A 25,043-nucleotide genomic window follows, 5' to 3' on the forward strand; every position below is an offset into this window, starting at 1 on the left:
CCATTTACAGTAGTCAAAAAGGTTAAATATTTAGGAATAATTTTAATAAGAAATGTGTAAAATTTAGGAAACACAAATAAGGAAAATTTCAAAACACTCCTGAAAGACTCAAAAAAAAAAGACTTGAAAAAGTTGAAAGATAGCCTTTGTTCTTGAGGAATATTAAACATTGTAATGATGTCAGTTATTTCTAAGTTCATTTGTAAATGAAGTGCAATCCCAATAAAATATCAGAAGTATTGATTATTTTATGGAGTTAGACAAGTTGATAATAAAATTCATATGGAATATATGCAATAATAACTAGGAAAAATTCTGGGGGGAAATTGTGAGGGCATAGTAATTTTACCAGATATTAAAATATACTACAGAGTCCTCATAATTAAAACAGTGGGTACCAGCTCAGGAATTGCCAAAAAGACCAGTGGAAGAGAAGGGAAAGTTCAGTTATATTTAAATAGGTATGGAAATTTAGTATGACACTACATAAGAATAAATTCCAAAGGGACTAGGAATCGAATGTTGAGAGTGTATATTTTCTAGAATTAAGTTACTGGATTATAAATGATAGGAGTTGGGTTTCTTACTTGTGGAGAAAAGAAGTTATAAACAAGGGAAGGTTGAAGGCTAAAATGAATCCTGTGATTTTTGTTTGGGATCAAAAGTATCATTATTAACTCATGGTTTTAAATATGTAACAGAAAAGTACAGATATCTGTACATGTGTGGGTTAGTATACATATGTGTTTCCCACTTCTCTCTGCTGCTAAGCCCAGAAGCAGTGACTGCAGTAACAGTGAGAATGCCTGGCACCCAGATACTGGTTTCTAAATGCCTCTCTCCAAGAAAGGTATTAGGACTCGTAGGAGAAGTGGTTGATTTCAGGGCTGAGATGTTGGGGTCCTGCCAACATCTGGGGTTCCAGGGGTTCTCAAAGGTGTGGACAGAGTCGGCGAAGAATGAAGGACACAGAGACAGCATTCAGTTGATAAGCATAGCCAGGTTCTCCAGCCAGGTTCTGTCTTTATTTCTCCTGTTACATCTGTATTTATACCAGTTGATTTTAATCCTATCCATTCTATTCCAAAGGTTAGGGCATTTCTTCTCTCCATTCCAAGGTTACTCTGTTGTTCTATTAACACTTGGAGTGTGGGAAACGAGTTAAGTCGGCTCGCGTGAATTGCGCGTACTCCGCGGGAGCCGTCTTTAACTCGGTTCATATAGATTTGCGGTGGAGTGCGGGAAACGTGTAAACTCGGGCCGATTGTAACTGCGTATTACCAAATATTTGTTTGTAATCCACCCTTTTGGTGGATGGAACAAAACCAAAAGACAGAGCCATCTTATATTTTGGCGGGAAATTCACCCGCACTCCAAGTGTTAAGCTACAAGGAAGTAACTGAAGATTATCCTAAGTAAAGATTATGTAGCTTAAGTGTGATTGTTTGTAGTTAAAGTGATTAACTACCCGCCTGTCACTTAGTTAAGGGGTTTTACAGATTTATTCCCTTCCTTAGTCCTGTTAATCCCTAACTCCAGGGAAAAAATCCCCACCTGGAGAAACAACCTTTCTCGGAGAGGTGACCTTGGTTAAAACACATAGCGCTAAGAAGGGGAGCAAACAGTATGTCATATACGCCAGGTCCCTTGAAACATATGCTGTGCAGATGTTTCTTCCCTGCAGCGACTGTGTCAGGCAGCAAGGATGGACCGGCTTCCAGCAAATTCCCCCATTTTTATTTTTTAAATGACACCACGTGTAAATCAGCGGCCACCTCTCAGATTGGGTTAAGACTCGGAAGAAGACTTGTTTGTGACTTTGCCAACAGGTCAGTCCGAGGCTTAACCCTATATCGGCTCCCCACACTGAGACATGGAAATAATAGAGGATGAGCCTTGAGCCTCTTATGGTACCAGGAAGTAAGGACATGCTACAAAAAGGAAAAAAAAAAATGATGGCTTGTTGAAAGAGCAGGAGCCAACTTGAAGCTCCTAATGGATAAAGCTAAAACAATTTGAGCAACAAAATAATGGTAGTATTAGATTTTAACCTATAGAATAAAATATATAAATATGGGTTTATACTAATATAAATGACCAAATAAATAAATGGAAGGAAAGAGGTCTTCCTCATAATATCAATGAATAAATGTAGAATGAGGGAAATAGAGAATCACTATTAGGCATAAACTACAGTAATAAATGTTGCAGTCAAAATCTACTATGAATGCTAAAATTTCTGGGTGGCAGTTTAAGGAGAAATGAGATGCATAGTTTTAAAGTATCTCCCCCAAATACTTATCAAGTACAAAGGAAAAGTATCTTTCAAGTGTAGGAACTTGGGAGACAAGATAAGCATCACCAGTGATAAGACATACAGGGTGGGCAAAAGTAGGTTTACAGTTGTGAGTATGTAAAACAGTAGTATATTCTTGTATTATTATGTATTGTTGTATTACCATATGAAGAGCTGTAAGCCTACTTTTGCCCATCCTGTATTAACATCATTAACCTCTTGATGATACAGTGAAGGACATCATCATTCTTGTGGTATTCTTGCCAAAAATGTATAGGCTTACCCCAAACACGAGGCACTCAAACCCAAATTGAAGAACACTACAAAATAACTGATTAGAGCTCCTCAGAAGTGTCAGGATCATGAAAGACGAGGAGAGACTGCAGAACTGTGAAAGACTGGAGGGAAAAGGAGAGGAAATGCAATGTGGTGTCCTGCTCAGAATGCCAGGACAGAAAAGAGGCATTAAAATTATTTTTAAGCATTAAATTTAAATATTTGTGAACTTCCAAAAAGGTCAGTAGTTAATAATACTGTATTAAGGTTAATTTCCTAGTCTTAATCATTATACTATGATCATGTAAGATGTTAACGTAGAGGAAGCCAGGTGAGAGATATAAGGGAACTCTTTGTACTATTTTTACAGCTTTCCTTTGGTCTAAAATTAGTTCAAAATAAATGAATATTGAAGATGTGTTTGAAGCCCAGTAGAGAATGTTGATGTTTGATTGTTCTTGTATCTGTAACAGTGTTAGAAAGAAGCTTTTGGAACATCGGGAAGAAACATTAACGATAGATCGGGCCTGCAGACAAGAAATACTTGCTTATGAGATGGTAAGAGTCTCATCTTGTTCACCTTTTCCCATGAAACCATGAACTTCGTCATTGGGTGAGGGCTAATGATGTCTGTGTGGGTGGCTTTATATTGGGTATGCTTAGTTGAAAGCAAACCAGAGAAACTTTATTGGGACTGGGAAGTCATCTTTCATCTCCTTTGTTAAATCTATTACTACATATTTTATTCTTTTTGATGCTATTTTAAATAAAATTGTTTTTTTAATAGGTTTTATATCCTGCAATTTTGCTTAATTTTTTTTATTAGCTGTAACAGGGTTTTTGTGTGTGAATCCTTTACACTTTTGTACACTGAAGATCATGCATGGGCCCTGGCTGGGTAGTTCAGTTTGCTAGAGTGTCCTCCCAATGTGCCAACGTTGTAGGATCGATCTCTGGTCAGGGTACATACACGAAACAACCAATGAATGTGTAGATTAGTGGGACAGCAAATCAATGTCTTTGTGTCAGGGACTTTATGTGGTGATTGTGCAGATATTCCATGAGTTCTTAAACTAAGATCTCACTCTAAATCAATAAAAATGTTTTTAAATTAAAAAAAAAAGATCATGCATGTATTTCTCTGTAAACAGATAACTTTATCTCTTTCCAGTTTGGTTCACTCACTCTCTCTTTCTTCCTTCTTCCCTTTTTCCCCCTTGCCTAATTGCTCTGGCTAGAATTTCTAGTACTGTGTTGAAAGAAGTGACAAAAGTGCACATCCTTATCAGTCGTCACTGTTGAGTGTGATCTTCGCTGTGAATTTTTCACATATAGCCTTTATCAGGTTGAGTAAATTCCCTTCTATTCCTAGTTTGTTTAGTGTTTTATCATGAAAAAGAATTGGATTTGTCAAATGCATTTTCTTCATCAGTTGAGATGATGATGTAGGTTTTCCTGCCATCATTCTATTAGTGTGGTATATTACATTGATTGATTTGTATGTGTTGAACTTATCCTTGAATCCTGAGTATAAGTCCCACTTGCTTGTGGCATATAATCTTTTTAATAGGCAGTTGAATTCAGGTTGCTAATATTTCGTTGAGGGGTTTGGCATTTATATTCATAAAGGATATTGGCCTTGAGTTTTCTTGTAGTGTTTTTGTTTGACTTTGGTTTCAGAGTCTACTGATCTCAGAATGAGTTAGGAAGTATTCTCTCAACTCTTCAGATTTTTTTTGAAGACTTGGAGAAGGATTAGTGTTATTAACTTCCTTTGCTATTTGGGAGAATTCACCAGTGAAGTAATCTCCTCGGCTTTTCTTTGTTAGGATTTTAATTGCTAAGTCAGTCTCTGCATATAGATTTACTTTTATTTTCTATTTCTTCTTGAGTCAGTTTTCTTCCTTCTGCTAGCTTCAGGTTTAGCTTGCTCTTTTCTGGTTCCTAATTATATACAGTTAGTTACTGATTTCAGATTGTTCTTTTTAAGGTAGGTGTTTATAGTTCTAAGGTTTTCATTTTTTGTACTGTTTTTGCTGCATTTCATACATTTCTTATCTTGTGTTTTTATTTTCATTTGTCTCAAGGTATTTTCTGATTTCCTTTTGACCCATTGGTTATTTGTGAATGTGTTGCTTAATTTCCACATATCTGAATTTTTCCGTTTTCTTCCTGTTATTGATTTCTAGTTTCATCAATTGTGATGAGAAAAGATACTTTTTATGATTTTAGTCTTTTTAAATTTATGAAGACTTGGTGGTCTATCTCAAGAATGGTCTGTGCACTTGAGAACATTATGTATTCTGCTGTTGTTGGATAGTGTGTTCTGTAAATCACTTAGGTCTTGTTGGTTTATAGTGTTGTTCATGTCTTCTATTTCCTTATTAATTTTCTGTTTTGTTTTCTACTCATTGAAATTTGGGTTTTGAAGTTTCCAACTATTGTAAAACCATCTATTTCTTGCTTTAGTTCTGTCAATTTTTGATTTATGTATTTTGGGGTTCTGTTTTTAACTGCATGTATGTTTATATTTACTGTTTCTTCTTGCTGGATTGCACCTTTTATCAATATACAAGGTGTCTCAAAAATGTATACACACTTTGAATAATTGTAAAGTCAGTGTTTATTAAAATACGTTGCATTTTTTAAAAATGAGCTATCACCTGTTAAAGTGTGTATACATGTTTTGGGGAACACCCTACGAAAGCCCTTCTTTGTCTTTTGTAACCTCTTTTAACTTAAAGTCTATTTTGTCTGATAACAATACAGCCACCCCAGCTCCAGCCTTCTTTTGGTTACTGTTTGCATAGAATATCATTTTCTGTTCTTTTATTTTCACCCTCATATCTAGAGTCTCTCAGAGAGCGAGAGAGAGAGAGAGAGAGAGAGAGAGAGAGAGAGAGAGACTGTGTGTGTGTGTGTGTGTGTGTGTATGTATATGTTTGTGTGTAAAGTTTTATCCAATCTGCCAGTCTTTTTGCCTTTTTAAGGGAGAATTTAGTCCATTTACATTTAAAGTAATTACAGGTAAGGACTTACTTCTGATTATCTGTTTGTATGTATATATATTTTTGTTCCTCAATTCTTCTATTCTTGCGTTTTTTGTATTTAGTTGACTTTTTTGTGGTGTATCATTTTGCTTCCCTTCTTTTCCTTCTATTAATGTTCTACTTATTTTCTTACTGGTTACCTTGAGGATTACAGTTAACATCTTAAATTATAGCCCTAACCGGTTTGGCTCAGTGGATAGAGCGTCGGCCTGAAGGGTCCCAGGTTCGATTCCGGTCAAAGGCATATACCTTGGTTGCAGGCACATCCCCAGTAGGGAGTGTGCAGGAGGCAGCTGAATTGATGTTTCTCTCTAATCAATGTTTCTAACTCTCTATCCCTCTCCCTTCCTCTCTGTAAAAAAATCAATTAAAAAAGCATTAAAAATAAATAAATAAATAAATAAAATAAATTATAACAACCTAGTTTTGATAATACCAACTTTGTTTTAGTAATATCCAGAAGAATCAGTACACTGCTCCTATACATCTCCATCCCTCCCCCTTTAGATTGTTATTGTCACAGATTACATCTTCATATATTATCTACGTGTCTATTAACAAATTTATAAATATTGTTTTGTGTGTTTGAATAAAAGAAGTTATAAACCAAAAGTACAGTAATACCTGGCTTTCATATTTACTTATGTGGTTTATCGGAAAAAATGTCCCAATTTCTCCCTCATCTTGAAGGATAGTTTTTCCAGGTGTAGAATTCTTGGCTGACAGCGTTTTCTCTTCCCCCTCTCCCCCCTCCCACCCCCTTTTGCTTAATGTGTAGTCCCACTGCCTTCTTGTCTAAATAGTTTCTGGTGAGAAATTGACTGTTAATCTTATTAAAGAACCTCATTTTCTTTAGCTCTCTGTATATAGTTTTCTTTAGGTCATTCAGTACATTTAAGGCAGTTGATTTAACATCACTGACTAGTAATTTCAACATCTGGGCCTCCCTCAAGGGTGGTTTCTGTCAAATTCTTTTTTTCTTGTAAGTGGGCCATATTTTCCTGTTTCTTTGTGTGTTTTATAAGTTTTTTAATGAGAACTGGACATTCTGAGTATGTTTATTACTTGTTGAGGGCTGGAGCTATTTGGGACTTTTCCAAACTATTTTTCCAAATTAGTATTATGTGTTGTGTATCATCACTGATGTTTTTGTTTCATTATCTCTGTGGTCAGCCAGTGACATTTCTTAAATGTCTATCTCCACAAATGAGAACAGGTCCTGTCCCTTTAAGTCAGTGGTTCTCAACCTGTGGGTCGCCACCCCTTTGGGGGTTGAACGACCCTTTCACAGGGGTCGCCTAAGACCATCGGAAAACACATATATAATTACGTATTGCTTTTGTGATTAATCACTATGCTTTAATTATGTTCAATTTGTAACAATGAAAACACATCCTGCATATCAGATATTTACATTACGATTCATAACAGTAGCAAAATTACAGTTATGAAGTAGCAACGAAAATAATTTTATGGTTGGGGGTCACCACAACATGAGGAACTGTATTAAAGGGTGGCGGCATTAGGAAGGTTGAGAACCGCTGCTTTAAGTTTCCAATAACTGCTGTTGGGGGAAGCCAAAACCAAGGCAAGTTTTTGCCCTAGTACTTCAGAGCATCACTAGACCAACCCAAACACACAAGCACTAACATTTGGAGAACAGGGTCCTCACTGCCTGTCCTGGCATCAGCCACCGTTTCTAGGCCCATGGGCTGGTATTTCCACGTCTGCAGCAGGGCTGAAGAATGGGGGAGTGAGTGGTAGTTGGTTTGTACCCTCTGCTCATTTATGAGAAATCAGCAGCTTGTCCCTGCATTAAGCACTCCCCTGGTTGATAGGAGTATCTGATCAGGTTCCACAGTTCTAAATAGTTCATTCCTGCCTCTCTTCCCATCTTATTGGTTGCTTTGGTGGAGGGACTGATCCTCCGTCACCATTTTGTGTGACATCACTCCCACTGACTTTTAAAATGTATTTTGTACTCTGGCGGCCCCCTTTTTATAGTTACTAAGCAGATATAAAAGAAGGTGTGGTTTGGTCTAAGATGTGACAATGTTGTAAAGAGCAAGAGTTTTAAAGCCAGACAGATCTGTATTTGCATCCTATCTTGCTCGTTTACCTAAGGTAAATTTGAACCTTTGGCTTCATCTGTCAGATGGCTCTCATAATAGTATGAGAGGAGGAATGGAAAGATTTGTAGTTGTAAATGCCCATGTTATACCAACGCTACTGTAATTGATGTTCCTATTATTCCTGTTTTATTATCAGTTGGTAAGCACTAAGTGCCAGACATCTTACGAGATGCTTTATGTGCACATTCCCAGCAACAGGTCTATAAAATAAGTACTTCCTCTGTCTTACAGGAGATGAAACTAAAGCTTAGAGAGGTTTTATTAATTTTCTTGAAGTAGAATTACGAGTCACAATCATGGCTGTTTGACTCAGTTATTGCTCATAGCCATTGTTTCACACTGCCTCTTATCTGAGTCGTAGTGATTCTAATGTCTCTTATTAATTTGTTTTCCTCCTTCAGGAGTCACATGCCATAGGAAAAAAGCCTGAAAATCCAGCAGACATGATTGAAGAAGGGGAACTTATCCTATCTGTGAATGTCTTATACCCTGTTATATTTCATAAGGTCAGTAGTAAAACCTTTTGGATTCCACAGATAATATGGGTGACTTTTGTCAAATGGTTTAATTCAGGGGTCCTCAAACTTTTTAAACAGGGGGCCGGCCAGTTCACTGTCCCTCAGACCGTTGGAGGGCCGGACTATAGTTTAAAAAAAAACTATGAACAAATTCCTATGCACATTACACATATCTTATTTTGAAGTAAAAAAACAAAACGGGAACAAATACAATATTTGTATTTGCATGTGGCCCGCGGGCCGTAGTTTGAGGACCCCTGGTTTAATTATTTGAAGAGTCATATTTCTTAGATAAAATAGCAAGTACTATTTTATCTGGCATTGTGCTTATGCTGTTGGGTTCTTTGTTTTAGTAAGAAATATTATAAATAAGATCAAGTTGCAAATAATCTCTTGATTAATATGATTGCAATTTTAGTGTTGGGATACATACCCTGGTTTCTGCACTGGGAGCAACTGCAAGTTTATAGGAATCCACATGATTCTAATTATATGTTGTCATGAGGGTTGCTTTTCCCCCCAGGAGTGGGATGACTTTTGTTCACCAGTTTAGAATACTTGGGAAGTTATATAACTAAAGACAGCTCTTCTTTGATGAAAATGCACAAAGTTAACAGGTCAGGGGTATCTAGGAATTCCTTAGCCGTCTCTAATAAAAAGAACTATCCCGTACCAGGGTGTATGTATTATTATTATTTTAAATATATTTTTATTGATTTCAGAGAAGAAGGGAGGAGAGGGAGAGAGATATAGAAACATCAATGATGAGAGAGAATCACCAATCAGCTGCCTCCTGCACGCTCCACACTGGGGTCTGAGCCCGCAACCCGGGCATGTGCCCTGATTGGAATTGAACTGTGATCTCCTGGTTCATAGGTCGACACCTAACCACTGAGCCATGCCAGCCGGATGGGTGTATGTATTCTTGATTCCTCAAATAGATGTTATACACTTTGATAAGGTTAAAGGCAATATTACTGTACATACACTGCACTTGTGAATAATTAGGCTTTTCTGAAGCATCTGGAATATACTAGTAGTTAGGAGTAATTATCTTATTTGATGAAGATCTTAAATTACCAATCAAAACCAAACCAATACAGTGGAACCTCTGGGTTTATAACATTACAGAAGTGAATAAATAGATTACTTGGCTTCAGTGTGGTAACTTCCAGGACATTTTAAAAGAGAGTGCTGCTGGATGAAGGTAAGAGTCCACAGGCTTTTCATGCTGATGTCATTGAGTAGCATCTTGATTATAAACTTTAGCGTAAACTAAAATAATGTTCTATTACCAACTGTCTTAGTCCATTCTGGCTTCTATAACAAAATATCACTGACTGGGTAAGCTTATAAACAACAGAAATTTATTTCTGACGGTTCTGAAGACAGGAAGTCCAAGGTCAGGCTGCCAGCATGGTCAGGTTGAAGACTTCTCTCTCACATGGCAGAAGGGGCTAGGGAGCTCTGTGGGAGCTCTTTTATTTATTTATTCATTAAAAGAATTTTATTGAACCCTAGCCAGTGCTCAGTGGTTAGAGCGTTAGCCTGTGAACTGAAGGGTCCCAGGTTTGATTACCGTCAAGGGCAGGTATTTCAGTTGCAGGCTCGATCCCCTGCGCAGAGGCACATGCGGGAGACAACCAGATGTGTCTCGTCTCTCTCACATCGATGATTCTCTCTGTCTCCCCCTCTCTCTTCCATTCTCTAGAAAATCAATGGGAAAAATATCCTCAGGTGAGGATTAACAAACAAACAAAAAGAATTTCATTGACTTTTACAGAGAGAGAAAGGGAGAGGGAAAGACACAAAGAAACATCAATACATCAGAGCAAAACATTGGCCGCCTGCCTCCTGCACACCCCCACCCCACCCCCAGGGATTGAATCCAAAACCCAGGCATGTGCCCTGACTGGGAATAGAATCAGCATCCTTTTGGTGCAGGAGATGATGCCCAACCAACTAAGCCACACTTGGCCAGGGCTTGCTTGCTTTTTTTAAATGAGAGAAGTTCATTGATAAAGTTACAGAGATAGTAGAAGGGCCCTTGGAGCTTAGGAGAAAGGCAGAGGTAACACACAGAGGGGGGGGGGGGGGGGGGTGGGGGGAAGAGGGAAGAGAAGAGGGGGAAGGGGAAGGCGTGGGCATGCTCCTGGAGCCTGGGATAAGAGCACTCATCCCAGCCATGAGCAGACTCTCATGAGCCAGTACCTCCCAAAGGCCCCGCCTCCTAACACCGTCACTTTGGGTGTCAGAATTCCAACATGAATGTTTCGGGCGGACACAAACTTTCAGACCATCGCACCAAGTGTCTCAGTTATCCCCAAGGGTTTTAATTTATGCAGGTGACTGCGTGACAACAGTAGAGGCTAATGCCACGGAAAGAAGATTTTTATTACACTTTCTGAGAGGAGGAGGTGTGCCGCGCTATGTAGGGCCACAGGGGAAGCACCAGTGTCAGGAGGCGGAAAGGAGGGAGGGGAAGGCAGAGGCCGCAGCCTTCATTAGGGTTTCTGCGAGAAAGGCGAGGCGGGAGAGTAGACAGGCCTGGCTAGTTTGAATAATTCTACTGGGCTCTGGGGCACAGGGGTTGTCCCTCGTTGTCTGTACCTTGATTTAGGATAAGTGAGAAGTTGGCTTGGTGTGTGGGAGTTAGATAAAGGAGGTGGGTTCAGGATATAGGCTCTGTATCGCAGAGGAGATGGAAACAGCTTTGGCCATTAGCTTGGATCTGTACCTAATGAAGGCCAAATAGACAAATACGGAATTTAAGAAAACACAGAACACCAAGTTAGGAGGACCACTTAAATCAAGAAAACCAGTAACATAATTCAGATCTGATCCTGACAGGATTTGTAGTTAAATTGCTTATCTCTAAGAGGACACTTATCTATTTACTGTTTGACTTTTAGCACAAAGAGCACAAACCATACCAGACGATGCTGGTGCTGGGCAATCAGAAGCTCACGGAACTAAGGGACTCAATTTGCTGTGTCAGTGACCTCCAGATCGGTGGAGAATTCAGCAACACACCTGACCAGGCCCCTGAGCACATCAGCAAAGTAAGGTGATTTTTCTTTTTTATTACCCCCATAAAGCAAGAGGAAATAAGAGTGCTAATCTAAGGACGTAATGGTTACTCTAGCACAGTGGTCGGCAAACCGTGGCTCATGAGCCACACGTGGCTCTTTGGCCCCTTGAGTATGGCTCTTCCACAAAATACCGGCTCTTCCACAAAATACTGACTTCTGCGCATGGGCCACGAAGTTTCAATCGCACTGTACGTGCGGCGCGCTCGTGGTATTTTGTGGAAGACCCACACTCAAGGGGCCAAAGAGCCTCATGTGGCCCGCGAGCTGCGGTTTGCCGACCACAGGTCTAGCAGGATCATCAATATTCCAGTCAGTGCTTTCTTCTATCCATTCCCTCAAAGCCTGTCTCCTCTCTGCTCTTTATCATCAAGACCTTTCCAAAGCTCATCAGTTTTGATTTCCTCATGTCCTATTTCTTTTCAATCATTCTTTGTACATGCTTCCTTCAAAGGTCATAGTAACCACCTAATTGTTTCACCAGTTGATCTCTCTCCCATGTTGATACAACTTGATTTCACTGTAGCATTTGAACTTGCTGTTCACACTCTCCTCTTTCAAACTCTATGTGAGTTTGTTGTCACTGCCCCAGCAACGGGTTGGAGTCTAGGTGAGAATCTCATTGCCCATAGAAGGACCTGTCTGTTCGAGGACCAATACCAAACCGGGACGTCGCATCTGATGTTTGTCATTGCTGGTGGTTCTCTGGGTGAAGCTCTCGGGAGGACAGAGAAACCGACATACTCAATAGATAATTATGCAAAGGACTGGTAGACTGCTATCCAGGGCCTTTTCAGAAGGGATCTCTTGCCCAGTAAAGCAGTGGGGCCTTGATCCTCGAGAATTTCATGATGTGCAAGCTTGAACTAACTCTTTTACCTGGTACAACCAGCGGAGGACCTCAGAGTTACTGGCCCGCTTAGGAGGGGCAGCCCCTCCCGTAGAAGAGTGAAAGAGGTTTGGATCAACTAGAATGGAGACAGAGTGTGGACAAGAGCCATCACAATCTCCATTTTTATTTGTTCCTGTGCCACCAGCCACATAAACGTTAATAACTTAGGTTTTGTCTTATTTGTTCTTATTCTAATTGTTCTCCTGACCTTTCCCCCGGTTTTCATGGTTTTAGGTGAACTCTAATCTTGGTTAATCTCTCCCTGTAGCCACGTTCTTTCCTGATTTCCAAACCTTTAATTTTTAATGCCTACTGGACACTTTGTTTCGTTCAGTGGTGTTTATGTCTTTATTCCTTTGATGGTGTATGGCACAGAGGAAGTGCCCAAATAGTTATTGAATAAATGAATAAACCACAGAAATCTCAAGCTCAATGTTTAATGGATGACTTGCAATTTATTTTTTGTTTTGTTTTGATTTTTTATTTTATTGATTGATTGATTGATTTGAAAAGAGAGGGAGAGAGAGAAACATTGATTTGTTGTCCCACTTACTTATGCATTCACTGGTTGATTACTGTATGTGCCCTGACCAGGGATTGAATCCGCAACCCTGGTGGGTTGGGATGACACTCCGATCAACTGACCTACCTGGCCAGGGTGTGGATGACGTAGGATTTAGATGGAAAACATTTTTTGTTCTTTTAGAGTTCCCTTCTAATCTACCTATATATATAAAAGCCTAGATGACCGAACCTGTCGACCGGTTGCTATGATGCACACTGACCACCAGGGGAAAGACGCTCAACACAGGAGCTGCCCCCTGGTGGTCAGTGCACTCCTACGGCAGGAGTGCTGCTCAGCTGACGGATGGGCGCCAGACGCAGGGCTCACAGCTGGCCGCCGCAGCCAGGAGACCTCAGTGGAGCGGCATTGAGCCTACTGAGCGGCGGCAGCAGGCACAGTGGGGCCGGGATGGAAAGGAGCAGCAGGCAGGAGCAGCAGGTTGCATTGGACTGCGGGTTTCAGCCCGATCCCCGCAAGCTACGCCGAGTGACCCCACCAGTGCATGAATCCGTGCACTGAGCCTCTAGTTAAAGATAATGCCAAGGAGTTACGTTGCCTAAGTCACTTAAAATGAAGTTCTGTAGAAACATTTGTAATGAACAAAATTTTATATACAGTAAACTTTCTTTTTGTTTCCTAAATAAGGCAGTATTTATTCTTTCAGAACCTTTATTTTGGATCCTGGCTGACTTCTTTGAGAGTCTAGAAGTATATTAAGTGGCAGATTTTGTGTTAACAGCAGCCAGACATGGCATTATAATATATCATATCTTGTTATCTCTGCAACCACCTGGGAGGAAGGTAATGGTTTCACTCATTTTCACGAAGAAAAAGAGGGTCAGGGAGATTTAGTGAGCTGTCAAGGGGACACAGCAAAGCCGGTCTTGTAAGGGTGTCTGGTTGTCACCTTGTAAAGGTAACACCAATGCCAGACCTGTAAATGGGACAGTGAAAAAAAATAGAAACTTTAAAGTCCTAGCAAGAGATTAGGTTATCTTAAGGTAAAATTATTTTAATACCTAAAGCTTATATATCTTTTGTAGTTCATACACTGCTTTTGATTCTCATCACAGTCCTATAAAATAGCATGCCAGGTATTATTTTGATTTTACAGGTCCGAGAGGGAAGTGTATGTTAAAGAAGAGAACACAGGGGTCTAATTCTAAGAATATGGCAAAAGACAAGTCTAACAGAGTGGTTCTCGGCACAGGTTGAACATTTAATCACTGGGAGAGCTTGGGACAACACTGGTGCCTGAGACTTCTTCAGAGCGTCTCATTTAATAGATCTGAGATGAGACTTAGTCTTTGATGGTTTTGTGATTCTGTTATGTAGTCGGGATTGAGAGACACCCCTGTGACAGAAATTCTGATAGACTGAAAGTTAGAAACCTGAGGGTTCAGCCCTGGTCATGTGGCTCAGTTGGTTGAATGTTGTCCTGTGCACCGAGAGGTTGCCGGTTCAGTTCCAGGTTAGGGTACATGCCTGGGTTGCCGTTTTGATCCCCAGAAGGGTGCATGCAGGAGGCAGGTGATCCATGTTTCTCTCTCTTTCTTTCCCTCTCTCTCAAATCAATAAAAACTTTTTTTTTAAACATGTGTCAGTACTTTTAATGTGTACATAAAATTATAGTAAAAAGACGATTATAAACAAGATGCAGCCCCTCCATTTCCATGGTCAGCTCACTACATTACAGTAAACCAAGTTTATATTCCACCATCAAGTGTGGTTCTCCCATTAGTTCACTTTGTGATGGAGTATTAAGAATATCTTCAAATCCAATAGTCTCATCATTACCCCTCAAAATATCCAGTGAAAGGTTTAAGGTTAGAAGAAATGGAAGACACTGAACTTGTTGCACTGCCTTGAATTCCATTTGCAGTTTTAGTGGAGCAAACAGACCCTGGATGTTTCTCAGTGTGGAAAAATTCATTTTATCTTGGTTGAGCTGGAAATTTTTTTCTAATAATTCAAGAGGATGACTGGGCAAAAGTTCATTTTTCACATAAGAAAAACCTTTTTGAAGAAGATCATGACTTTCAAAGGATCCACTTGCTGATCGCTCAGTAACTAGAGTACTGTCCTTTAGCTGAGGTTCAAGTCCTCTGGTATTCATCTTTAGCTCACTGTGCAAACAACCTCTCAAGCCTGGTAGCGTCAGCCAGCCAATAAAAATAAATTATAAAAAAGAAAAGAAATGTAAAGGTTCAGACCAGTTGTGCAACTACTATAGTACTTTGGGCAAGATTGCTGGAGTAAGAATAGAAATTCACATTCTGCCTGCCTAAGAGTTATCTACACTAATAAAAGAGAAACATGGTAATTAGTGTACGACCGCTACCCTTCCCATTGGCTAATCAGTGAGTATATACAAAGTAACTGTCAGCCAAGATGGAGGCCGGCAGCCAGGCAGCTGGTGCGAACAGGGAGGCTTGCTTCCTTCAGTGACAGAGAACTCCAACGTCCCCGCCGGCCTCTGAGCTTCAGTTGGAAACATAGTAACATTTATAGAAGATAAACAAAACTCCAGAAAGCTCCTGTCAGTCAGCCGGGATCTCAGAGCTGGAGTTGCAACATTGTTTCGAATACAGAAAACAAAGGCCAGAAAGCTGCTTTCAGCCGAGCCTCAGAGAGAAAGCCGGCTCTCAGCTCCAGTGACAGCCATAGAAGGTAAATAAATGCCAGAATAAAAAAAAAAAGAAAAAAAGGAGAGGTTTGGAGCTCCCGTCACCCGCCAGCCTGAAAATGGCCCTCAGCCCCTCAGCCAGCCTGGCCAGGCACCCCAGTGGGGACCCCACCCTGAAGCAACAAGATGGCGGCTAATTTGCATACTGAAGGCAGGCGGCAGCAGGCAAGGCTGTCTGCGGTCTGGGACCCGGATCTGTGACCCGGCCGGGCGGGATCAGCGGAGCTGCGAGGCCTCCTGGCACCGGGATCAGCGTGACAGGGGGCAGCGCCCAAACCCCCTGATCGCTCTGCAGCTCTGTGTGTGACAGGGGGCAGCACCCCAACGCCCCCCCCCCCCCCCACGGGCCCTGCTCTATGTGAGACGGGGTAGAACCATACCTCCCCATCGGCCCTGCCCTGAGTGTGACAGTGGCGGCGCCCCAACCTCCTGATCGGCCCTGCTCTGTGTGTGACAGGGTGTGGCGCCCCAACTCCCCCCCCCCCCCCACGGACCCTGCTCTGTGTGTGACAGGGGGCGGTGCCCCAACTCCCCTATTGGCCCTGCTCTGTGCATGACAGGGGGGAGCTCCTCAACCCCCTGATGGGCCCTGCTCTGTGCGTGACAGGGGGGAGCTCCCCAAACCCCTGATGGGCCCTGCTCTGTGTGTGACAGGGGGGAGCTCCCAAACCCCTGATTGACCCTGCTCTGTGTGTGACAGGGTACGGAGCCCCAACCCCCCGATGGTCCCTGTTCTGTGTGTGACAGGGGGCAGCGCCCCAACCCCCTGATCGGCCCTGCTCTTTGCGTGGCAGGGTGTGGCGCCACAACCTCCCCATCGACCCTGCCTTGAGTGTGACGGGGCAGTGCCCCAACCCCCCAATCGGCCCTACCCTGAACGTGACTAGGGGTGGCATTGCAACCTCCCGATCCGCCCTGCTCTGTGCATGACAGGGGGCAGCGCCCCAACTCCCCAATCGGCCCTGCTCTGAGCCCGACCAGGGGCTGCACCTAGGGATTGGGCCTGCCCTCTGCCACCCAGGAGCAGGCCTAAGCCAGCAGGTCATTATTTCCCGAGGGGTCCCAGACTGTGAGAGGGCACAGGCCAGGCTGAGGGACCCCCTCTCCCACCCCCCCCCCCAGTGCACAAATTTTTGTGCACCGGGCCTCTAGTTGAATATATAAAGGGGGAATTTTTATAAAAGCACATTGAAAAAATTTTTAAATGACAGATAAACATAACTATGGTTATTATCACCAGGAAACACCAAATATATGGCTGTTTAGTCTTTGATTCTAGTATCTAAAATAACTGTCATTGCTGTACGCATATAATAAAATAGTATTGAAGTTTATTTCATTTCTATTTGTATTTCTTTCATGAATCTCAGAATATACAAATTTAAATCAAACCTAGATTAAAATAGCAATAGGATAAAACTTTATACGTTTATGCCTGGTAACTAATATAATATTTGTTACATAGGAGGTTTCCATTAAATCTTAAACAAATTATTGAATGGGCTGAGCCTATTCTCTGAAGTTGCATAGTTATTGTTAAATATATTAGTGTAATTTTATGTCATACAAATTTTTATTTAATACTTAGAGCAATTTTATAATTCCTTTTTCTCAATACCATCTGTTTTCTTATAGGACATATATAAATCAGCCTTCTTTTATTTTGAAGGAACATTTTATAACGATAGAAGATACCCTGAATGCAGAGATCTGAGCAGGTACAACTTCCAAAATCTTCTCAAAGTCTTTCCAGTTTCTAGTTCTCAAAATGGCATTATCTCCACAAATCCTTTAACTTGTCTGTTAAGGATATTTGCCAGGGAATTATTTTATTAGTTTTTGTTAGATTTGGGGTAAGAATTTCTTCTCCATTTTTAAAATATGTGAAAAAGGTTGGTTTAGGTACTAATTTATCAACATTTTTATTCCAAGAAGAAAATTTTCCCACCAAAAGTACACGTCAGCCATTTCAGGATCTTGCTGGCTCTCCAGAATTGTTTTTTAAATGTATTATCTGCTATTTTAGAAATTACACTAACTCATTTGAGCCTTAGATACATCTAAAAAAGAAACTAAATCCCCTTAAACAATTTATAAATGTCTGTTCTTTGTATTAGATGATAGTAAATCTGTCATTATTTTTCTGCTTGTTTAGTGTGCACACTTGTGGCTCTACGTGATATATATAGTTACTTAAGTACAAAACATGAAAAATTTGCATCTAATTATGTGAGTTAGATCACACTTTTTAAAAAAATATTTTTATTGATTTCAGAGTAGAAGGGAGAGGGGGAGAGAGAGAGAGAGAAACATCAATGATGAGAGAGAATCATTGCTCGGCTGTCTCCTGCGTGGCTCACACTGGAATTGAGCCTGCAATCTGGGCATGTGCCCTGACGGAAATTGAATGGTGACCTCCTGGTTCATAGGTCAACACTCAACCACTGAGCCACACTGGCTGGGCAGACCACAGTTTTATTATCACTGTCCTGGCAAGTAGAGTATATACATATATTTTTCTGAATGTTTATATAAATTCTCCTTCATTTTGGCCATTTGTATTTATATTCTAATGTAGCAGTTCTCAATCTCAGCCTCAGCACTTCTTTATACTGTAAATAATTGAGGACTCCCAGGAGTCTTTTATTAATATGGGTTAAAGCTATCAATATGTTTTAGCAATTCAGACTAAGAAATATTTTAAATATTGACTAATTTAAACATTAACATTTTTGTGAAAAATAACTTTTTCAGAAAATAAAATAGATGAGTAACATTGTTATACATTTTTCATTAAGTCTGAAGTGATAAACCATGTCATGTAACCTCCAGAAAATGGTTATTTATGAGAATATAAGAGTTGAAAGGGCAGCAAATAACATTTTAGGATTATTGTAAAGATAATTTTGACCTCATGAACCCCTCTGGGGTCTCAGGAACCACACTGTGAGAACTGCTACGCTAATTGATGAAGAAAAATTCAGAATTCCTAATTCAACATATACCAACATTATAATTTTCATTTCAAGATGGTTACTGTCCAGTTAATGGGTGAGCCAGGTTTTGTGAAGTCCTGCAGTCACAAACCTTTGTCAGCCATTTTTAATTCTTTTGTGGAGCAATGATACATATCTTTGCCTTTTCCCCCCACCTCAGAACGATCATTGAGTGGTCAGAGGCCCATGACAGAGGCTATGGAAAATTTAAGACTGCTAAAATGGAAGATTTCACCTTCAATGACTTAAATATTAAACTGGGTTTTCCCTATTTATACTGTCACCAGGGAGACTGTGAACATGTTGTTGTCATTACTGACATAAGGTAAGTGGCATTACTCAGAACATTTTGTTTTCCTTTTCTGTGTTTTGCAGTATAAAAGCACAGTTGTTGTATTTTTAATAAGAGGAATAAAAGTAATTATCGGTGCAGCTTGGTTTGGCAACAGCAAAAATAAGTGCTTTCCATTCAGTGACCAACTTTGCATCCTCTGTTGTTCATTTTTGGGGAAATATATATAAGTAGAGGCCTGGTGCATGAAATTCGTGCACTGCGGCGGGGGGGGGGGGGGTGTCCCTCAGCCCAGCCTGTACCCTCTCCAATCTGGGACCCTTCGGGGGATGTCCAACTGCTGGTTTAGGCCCGATCCCATAGAGAGAGACATCGATTAGCTGCAATAGGGATCGGGCCTAAACCGGCAGTCGGACATCCCTCTCACAGTCCAGGACTGCTGGCTCCCAACCGCTCACCTGCCTGCCTGCCTGCCTGATTGCCCCTAACCACTCTGCCTGCCAGCCTGCTCATCTCCTAACCACTCCCCTGCCAGCCCGATTGACGCCTAACTGCTCCCCTGCTGGCCGGATCGCCCCCAACTGCCCTCCCCTGCCAGGCTGGTCGCCCCTAACTGCCCCCCTCTGCCGGCCCGGTCACTTCCAACTGCCCTCCCCTGCCAGCCTGGTCCCCCCAAACTGCCCTCTCCTGCTGGCCTGATTGCCCACAACTGCCCTCCCCTGCCGGCCATCTTGTGGCTATAGGCACCGCCATCTTGGAGGGTGTGGTGGTCAATTAGCATATTCCTTCCTTATTGGCTGTGGGCGCCATCTTTGAGGGCAGGGCAGTCAATTAGCATATTCCCTCCTTATTGGCTGTGGGTGCCGCCATGTTCATGATGGTGTGAGGGTCAATTAGCATATTCACTCTTTATTAGACAGGATGAGAAATTATTAGAGGGTTATATTTTTCTAAGTACTTTTTTTTTGAATTATTGATTTTTTTACAGAGAGGGAGAGGAATGGAGAGTTAGAAACACCAATGAGAGAAAGAGACATCGATTAGCTGCCTCCTGCACACCCTCCACTGGGGATGTGCCCGCAACCAAGGTACATGCCCTTGGCCGGAATCGAACCTGGGACCCTTCAGTCCACAGGTTGACGCTCTATTCACTGAGCCAAACCAGTCAGGGCTGTAAGTACTTTTTAAAGTGTCTCCATTTGTATACTAGACAGCGTTACTCAGGTAGTAATCATCCAAATTGTATAGCATACAGGCCATTTGCAAATTTGCAGCCATATTCCTCAGTTTCTTGTCTTTTTGCCAAAATTTGTAGGCATTAAAGGGGAACTGGAGAAAGGGAAGAATAATTCTGATATTTTACCAATATAAAGTCTTAATGCTTTCATAAAGATTTTAAGTGGGAAGGACTAAAATAGTTTAAAAATGAGGTTTTAAGCTTAGTTATAAATTTTATATAGCTGGTGGCTTTTCTTTTCCGTATTTAGAACATCTCCATTTATGAGAACAGTATATAGGAAGAAGCCCTGCTCTATCCCCAGTGGGATTCCCTCTGCGAGTTTTCTTGAGGAGCAATGATATACCCATATATCTGTTATACCAGTAATAGGAACTGATGCATCAGAAACTCTCAGCTTCCTTTTCTTTGGCATCTCTGTTAACAGGCTCCAAACCTCAACCTCTCATTCACTGATTCTCAGGAAGCTACCTGAGTAAGTTCTTCACACAAAGACTTCAGACTTGGAAAAGAAAAGCATGAAATGCAAAACAGAATAGATAAGACATAAAATGAACTCTCAGTATGATGGGAAAGGGAACCCTGGAATGATGGCTGGCTGGCAGAGCAGGAGAACAGTTCCCTTCGCAGTGGTTCTCAACCTTCCTAATGCCGCGACCCTTTCAGTTCCTCATGTTGTGGTGATCCCCCAACCATAAAATTTTTTTTTTAAATATATTTTATTGATTTTTTTACAGAGAGGAAGGGAGAGAGATAGAGAGTTAGAAACATCGATGAGAGAGAAACACCGATCAGCTGCCTCCTGCACACCCCCTACTGGGGATGTGCCCGCAACCCAGGTACATGCCCCCGACCGGAACCGAACCTGGGACCCTTCAGTCCGCAGGCCGACGCTCTATCCACTGAGCCAAACCGGTTTCGGCCGTAAAATTATTTTCGTTGTTACTTCGTAACTGTAATTTTGCTGCTGTTATGAATCGTAATGTAAATATCTGATATGCAGGATGTATTTTCATTGTTCAGGACCCACAGGTTGAGAACCGCTGCTTCAGAGACTGGAGCAGGATGGATGGCTTGGGAAGTGTGTCCAGAGCTGCTCGACCTCCTGTTGGTGTATACCATATGGAGAATATGTTTACTGCTCTGTCAGAAAGTAGGGAACTGGATTAGTGACAGAACAGTGAAAGCTCAGCACATGGAAACATGAGAGAATTAGTACCTAGAAAACAAAGTGTTACACAGTAAATGGAATATATAGTCTGTTATGTAGCTTAGATGGTAGTATTGCTGCATCATAATTTAAACATTAAGCATATATTTAACCCAAATTAGAGTAGTTCTGTACAGACATATTGAGCTAAATTAAAAACAATTGTCCCTTGGGTAGAATTTTTGAAGTAAGAGCCAGGAGAGCGCATAAACCTCATAGATTTGTATGAATCTTAAAATTATATACATTTATTTCTTGAATAATGTGTTCTTCAAATTTTGTTCTTGGTTCTCTTACTTTCCTTACATTTCTTATAGTGTAGGCATATTGCTGCACACAGTGTTATTCCTTAAATTGAGGGCAATTTGGAGTGTGATTTAGACTGTCATTTTCATCTTGCAGATAGATTTAATCATACCATGCCATTCCATAGTTTATTAATTAGTAGTAAACTGTTTCAAAAAAGTTTATTCGTCAATTTCTGATGGTAAAGTTGATATATTGCTACTCTTTCTTACTTAAAAAAGAATAATAATAAAATTTTATAATGTCAGAGACCAGGAACCATTAGAATACTTCTTGAGCAGCCCCTTCATTTTTCAGATGAAGAATCTGAGGTCCAGCATGGTTAAGGGATTTACCCAAACCCACTCAGCTGATTAGTAGCATAGAGGAGATTAATTTTCACTCACAATATCTTAAACTAGAGTCCTACCAGTTCATATTATACCAGGAATCAGATTTAGATTTTAATAGAGCAGGGGTGGGCAACCTTTTTGTGAATGCGTGCCAAAACCAGCAAAATCTCTGACTTAAAATTCTTCTGCGTGCCAACCCTAATTTTTTGAGAACGTTACGCCTTCTTGATATCTCTTAAGGTGTTCATATGTGAAGAAACTTGAAGAAATAATAAAATTCATTCAAGCGACAAAAACACAGTATATGATGATGAAAAATACAATTATTGCCCTGACTGGTTTGGCTCAATGGATAGAGCGTCGGCCTGCGGACTCAAGGGTCCCGGGTTCGATTCCGGTCAAGGGCATGTGCCTTGGTTGCGGGCACATCCCCAGTGGGGAGTGTGCAGGAGGCGGCTGATCGATGTTTCTCTCTCATCGATGTTTCTGACTCTCTGTCCCTCTCCCTTCCTCTCTGTAAAAAATCAATAAAATATATTTACAAAAAAAAAAAAGAAAGAAAAATACATGTATTTTTTAATGTATACATGTTATGTAAAATTATTTAAGATGCACCTACACTGAATTTATCTGAAAAATAAAAAAGTCGACATTAAGAAAAAAATTGTAAATGGAAGATTATAAGAGAGGATTTTGCGTGCCAGCAAAAGTTACTGGCGTGCCATGTTTGGCACGTGTGCCAAGGGTTGCCCACCCCTGTAATAGAGGGTCTAGTAATCAAGAGCTCTGTTGTGACACATAACTAGTTAATCTAGGTAAATAGCTAGATAAAATACTCAAATAAGATCAATTAGTTGCTCAAAGTATCCTATATAATAAAAGCCTAAAGTGCAAATCAACCAAATGGAGGAAGAACCAGTCACTATGATGTGCACTGACCACCAGGGGACAGACGCTCAACGCAGGAGCTTCCCCCAGAGGGAGGCAACTGGAGGTGACGGCTGGCGAGTGGGTGGTGCTAGACTGGCCAAGGTGGTGCCAGTGGGGGTCCCCCAATCACCCCGCTGGTTGCCCCACAGATCAGCCCTGATCCCCGGCTAGGCCTAGGGACCCTACCCGTGTATAAATTTCGTGCACCGGGCCTCTACTGTTCTAAAAAAGGTACTAAGTTTTAAGTAAAGCAAGGATTCTGTGATGAAATATATTCAAGAAATGCTGTATATGGCATCTCAGTCACCATGCATGTTACCATGAAGGGATTTGGGAAGTTCCATAGAAAGCATTTTTTGATCCAAAATGCTCTTTTGGAGAAAGTGTTTCATGGAACACAATTTGGTCAAGCCTGGTGTGCAAGTCAATGTATATTAAAAACTTTTATGAGAAAAAATTTTAAAAATATACCTATGTTGTATGATTCTTTGCAAATCACAGAAATTTGTATAATTTAGTAGCTTCATTTATTTTTCTCATGTATAAAAAGGCTTGTGCATCGAGATGACTGCTTGGATAGAACACTTTATCCCCTTCTTATCAAGAAGCATTGGCTATGGACCAGAAAATGTTTTGTTTGTAAAATGTACACAGCCAGGTAAGTGGTTATCTTTTTTTTTTTCAGAAGTATTGATTTTCAGTAGTTGAGTATTTTTTACTTTGGTATTTCAGTTTTTTTCTGAGTTGAAACTGAGGGCTTATACTTTGGAGTGTAAGTAATATAAAGGGTTTTCCTATTTAGTAGGGAAGTGCTGCAGAACAGTTTAATAGATTACAACCACATTTTAAAACATCTATAGAAGTAGTCCAGGGATAGGTCAAAAGTTTAGTTGACAATGTTCAATGTCATCAGGAAACCATGTGGTGTTTCTCCGTTAGTTGCCCTTTTGCCTTGTAGAGTATTGCTAGTGATATGTCTGTATATATGTACAGAAAATCCTATAAAAGATTATAATTATGAATAAGATAGGATAAGAAGTTAATACTGGGAATGTTATATTTACATATTACAAGTCATAATTCACAGCAAGAGAAAGTTGATTATGATCTTTTTTTTTTAACTACAGATGGGTGACCAACAATGACAGTTTTGCACCAGATGATCCATGTTTCTTTTGTGATGCTTGCTTCCGAATGCTTCACTATGACTCAGAAGGCAACAAACTGGGGGAATTCCTCGCTTATCCTTATGTTGATCCTGGAACCTTTAATTAACCAATAAAAAGTGTACACTCTAGGAGCATGATCAACCTGATACCATCAGCTAGTTACCCCTACTCCACCCCCAAAATTTGAAATTACAGATTTTCTTATAAAGTAACTTGATTGTATTTAAATGCTTAAAAATATATTTTACTATTTATCACACAATATAATTCTTATTCAGTTCAGTGCATTTTGCCCATCTTAAGTGTATTTATCTTACAGAAGGAGCGCTTTATATATTGAATACAAATCCTTTGCCATCTATATGTATTCTGATTTTCTCCCTTTATATTATGTGGCTTGCCTATTCATTGTATTCTCAATGCTTTTTTGCTAATCATTAGCAAAATTCAATTAATGTTACATCAAGTGGAAGTACTTGGAAAATTATTTGAAGAATGTGAACACCATTTATCATGAGGCTTCCAAGGTAAAGACTTTTCAAATATCTAATAAAAATTAGTAAGAATAAAAGTAGGTTATTTAATAAATACAATATTAGTAGCTATTGTGTAATTTAATCTCACAAAGGACTCTTGTTTTGGTAGAAAGTATGTACAATAAACATTTTATTTTAAAATATATTGATTTCGGTGAGGGAGAGGGAGATAGAAACACCAGTGATGAGAATCATTGATCAGCTGCCTCCTGCACACCCAACTTTGCAACCCTGGCATATGCCCTGACCAAGAATCGAAACATGACCTCCTGGTTCATAGGTCGACACTCAACCAGTGAGCCATGCTGGCCAGGCAGTACAGTAAAAACTTTAATAGTAGACTAAGATCTTGAATATATACTCATAGCTTTACAGAAATACCATTTATATTAAAGCTTCATTTCTTGACTTTGTGAATCAAATGGTATGAGTTTAAAGTGTATGTCGATTTAATGTTTTTATGATTCAAAGATTTCATGTACTATGACTACCGGGACATGGAAAATCAAGATCCTATGGATTGCTAGCTCT

At 40.4% G+C, this 25,043-nt stretch overlaps 2 protein-coding genes and 1 pseudogene across 2 annotated transcripts in view; 1 reads left to right on the forward strand and 2 right to left on the reverse strand.

Moving 5' to 3' along the window:
* The window catches only part of SNAPC3 (small nuclear RNA activating complex polypeptide 3), a 44,006-nt gene that overhangs the window by 2,629 nt on the left and 16,334 nt on the right, over positions 1-25,043 (forward strand). Inside the window, exons 3-9 of the mRNA XM_070431710.1 lie at positions 3,046-3,130; positions 8,156-8,260; positions 11,185-11,334; positions 17,140-17,222; positions 18,661-18,825; positions 23,358-23,465; positions 23,935-24,503. Coding sequence (XP_070287811.1) covers positions 3,046-3,130; positions 8,156-8,260; positions 11,185-11,334; positions 17,140-17,222; positions 18,661-18,825; positions 23,358-23,465; positions 23,935-24,082 — 844 coding nt within the window. The 3' untranslated portion in view covers positions 24,083-24,503. The remainder of the gene's footprint in view (positions 1-3,045; positions 3,131-8,155; positions 8,261-11,184; positions 11,335-17,139; positions 17,223-18,660; positions 18,826-23,357; positions 23,466-23,934; positions 24,504-25,043) is intronic.
* On the reverse strand, positions 14,439-15,164 carry LOC139020550 (proteasome maturation protein pseudogene; annotated as a pseudogene).
* Positions 20,957-25,043, reverse strand: part of PSIP1 (PC4 and SRSF1 interacting protein 1) — a 48,815-nt gene continuing 44,728 nt past the window's right edge. Inside the window, exon 16 of the mRNA XM_070431703.1 lies at positions 20,957-21,134. Coding sequence (XP_070287804.1) covers positions 20,972-21,134 — 163 coding nt within the window. The 3' untranslated portion in view covers positions 20,957-20,971. The remainder of the gene's footprint in view (positions 21,135-25,043) is intronic.

This window comes from Myotis yumanensis, unplaced genomic scaffold, assembly GCF_028538775.1.
Source record: "Myotis yumanensis isolate MYYU_CA2020_CCGP unplaced genomic scaffold, mMyoYum1.0.hap1 SCAF_12, whole genome shotgun sequence".
NCBI lineage: Eukaryota > Metazoa > Chordata > Mammalia > Chiroptera > Vespertilionidae > Myotis > Myotis yumanensis.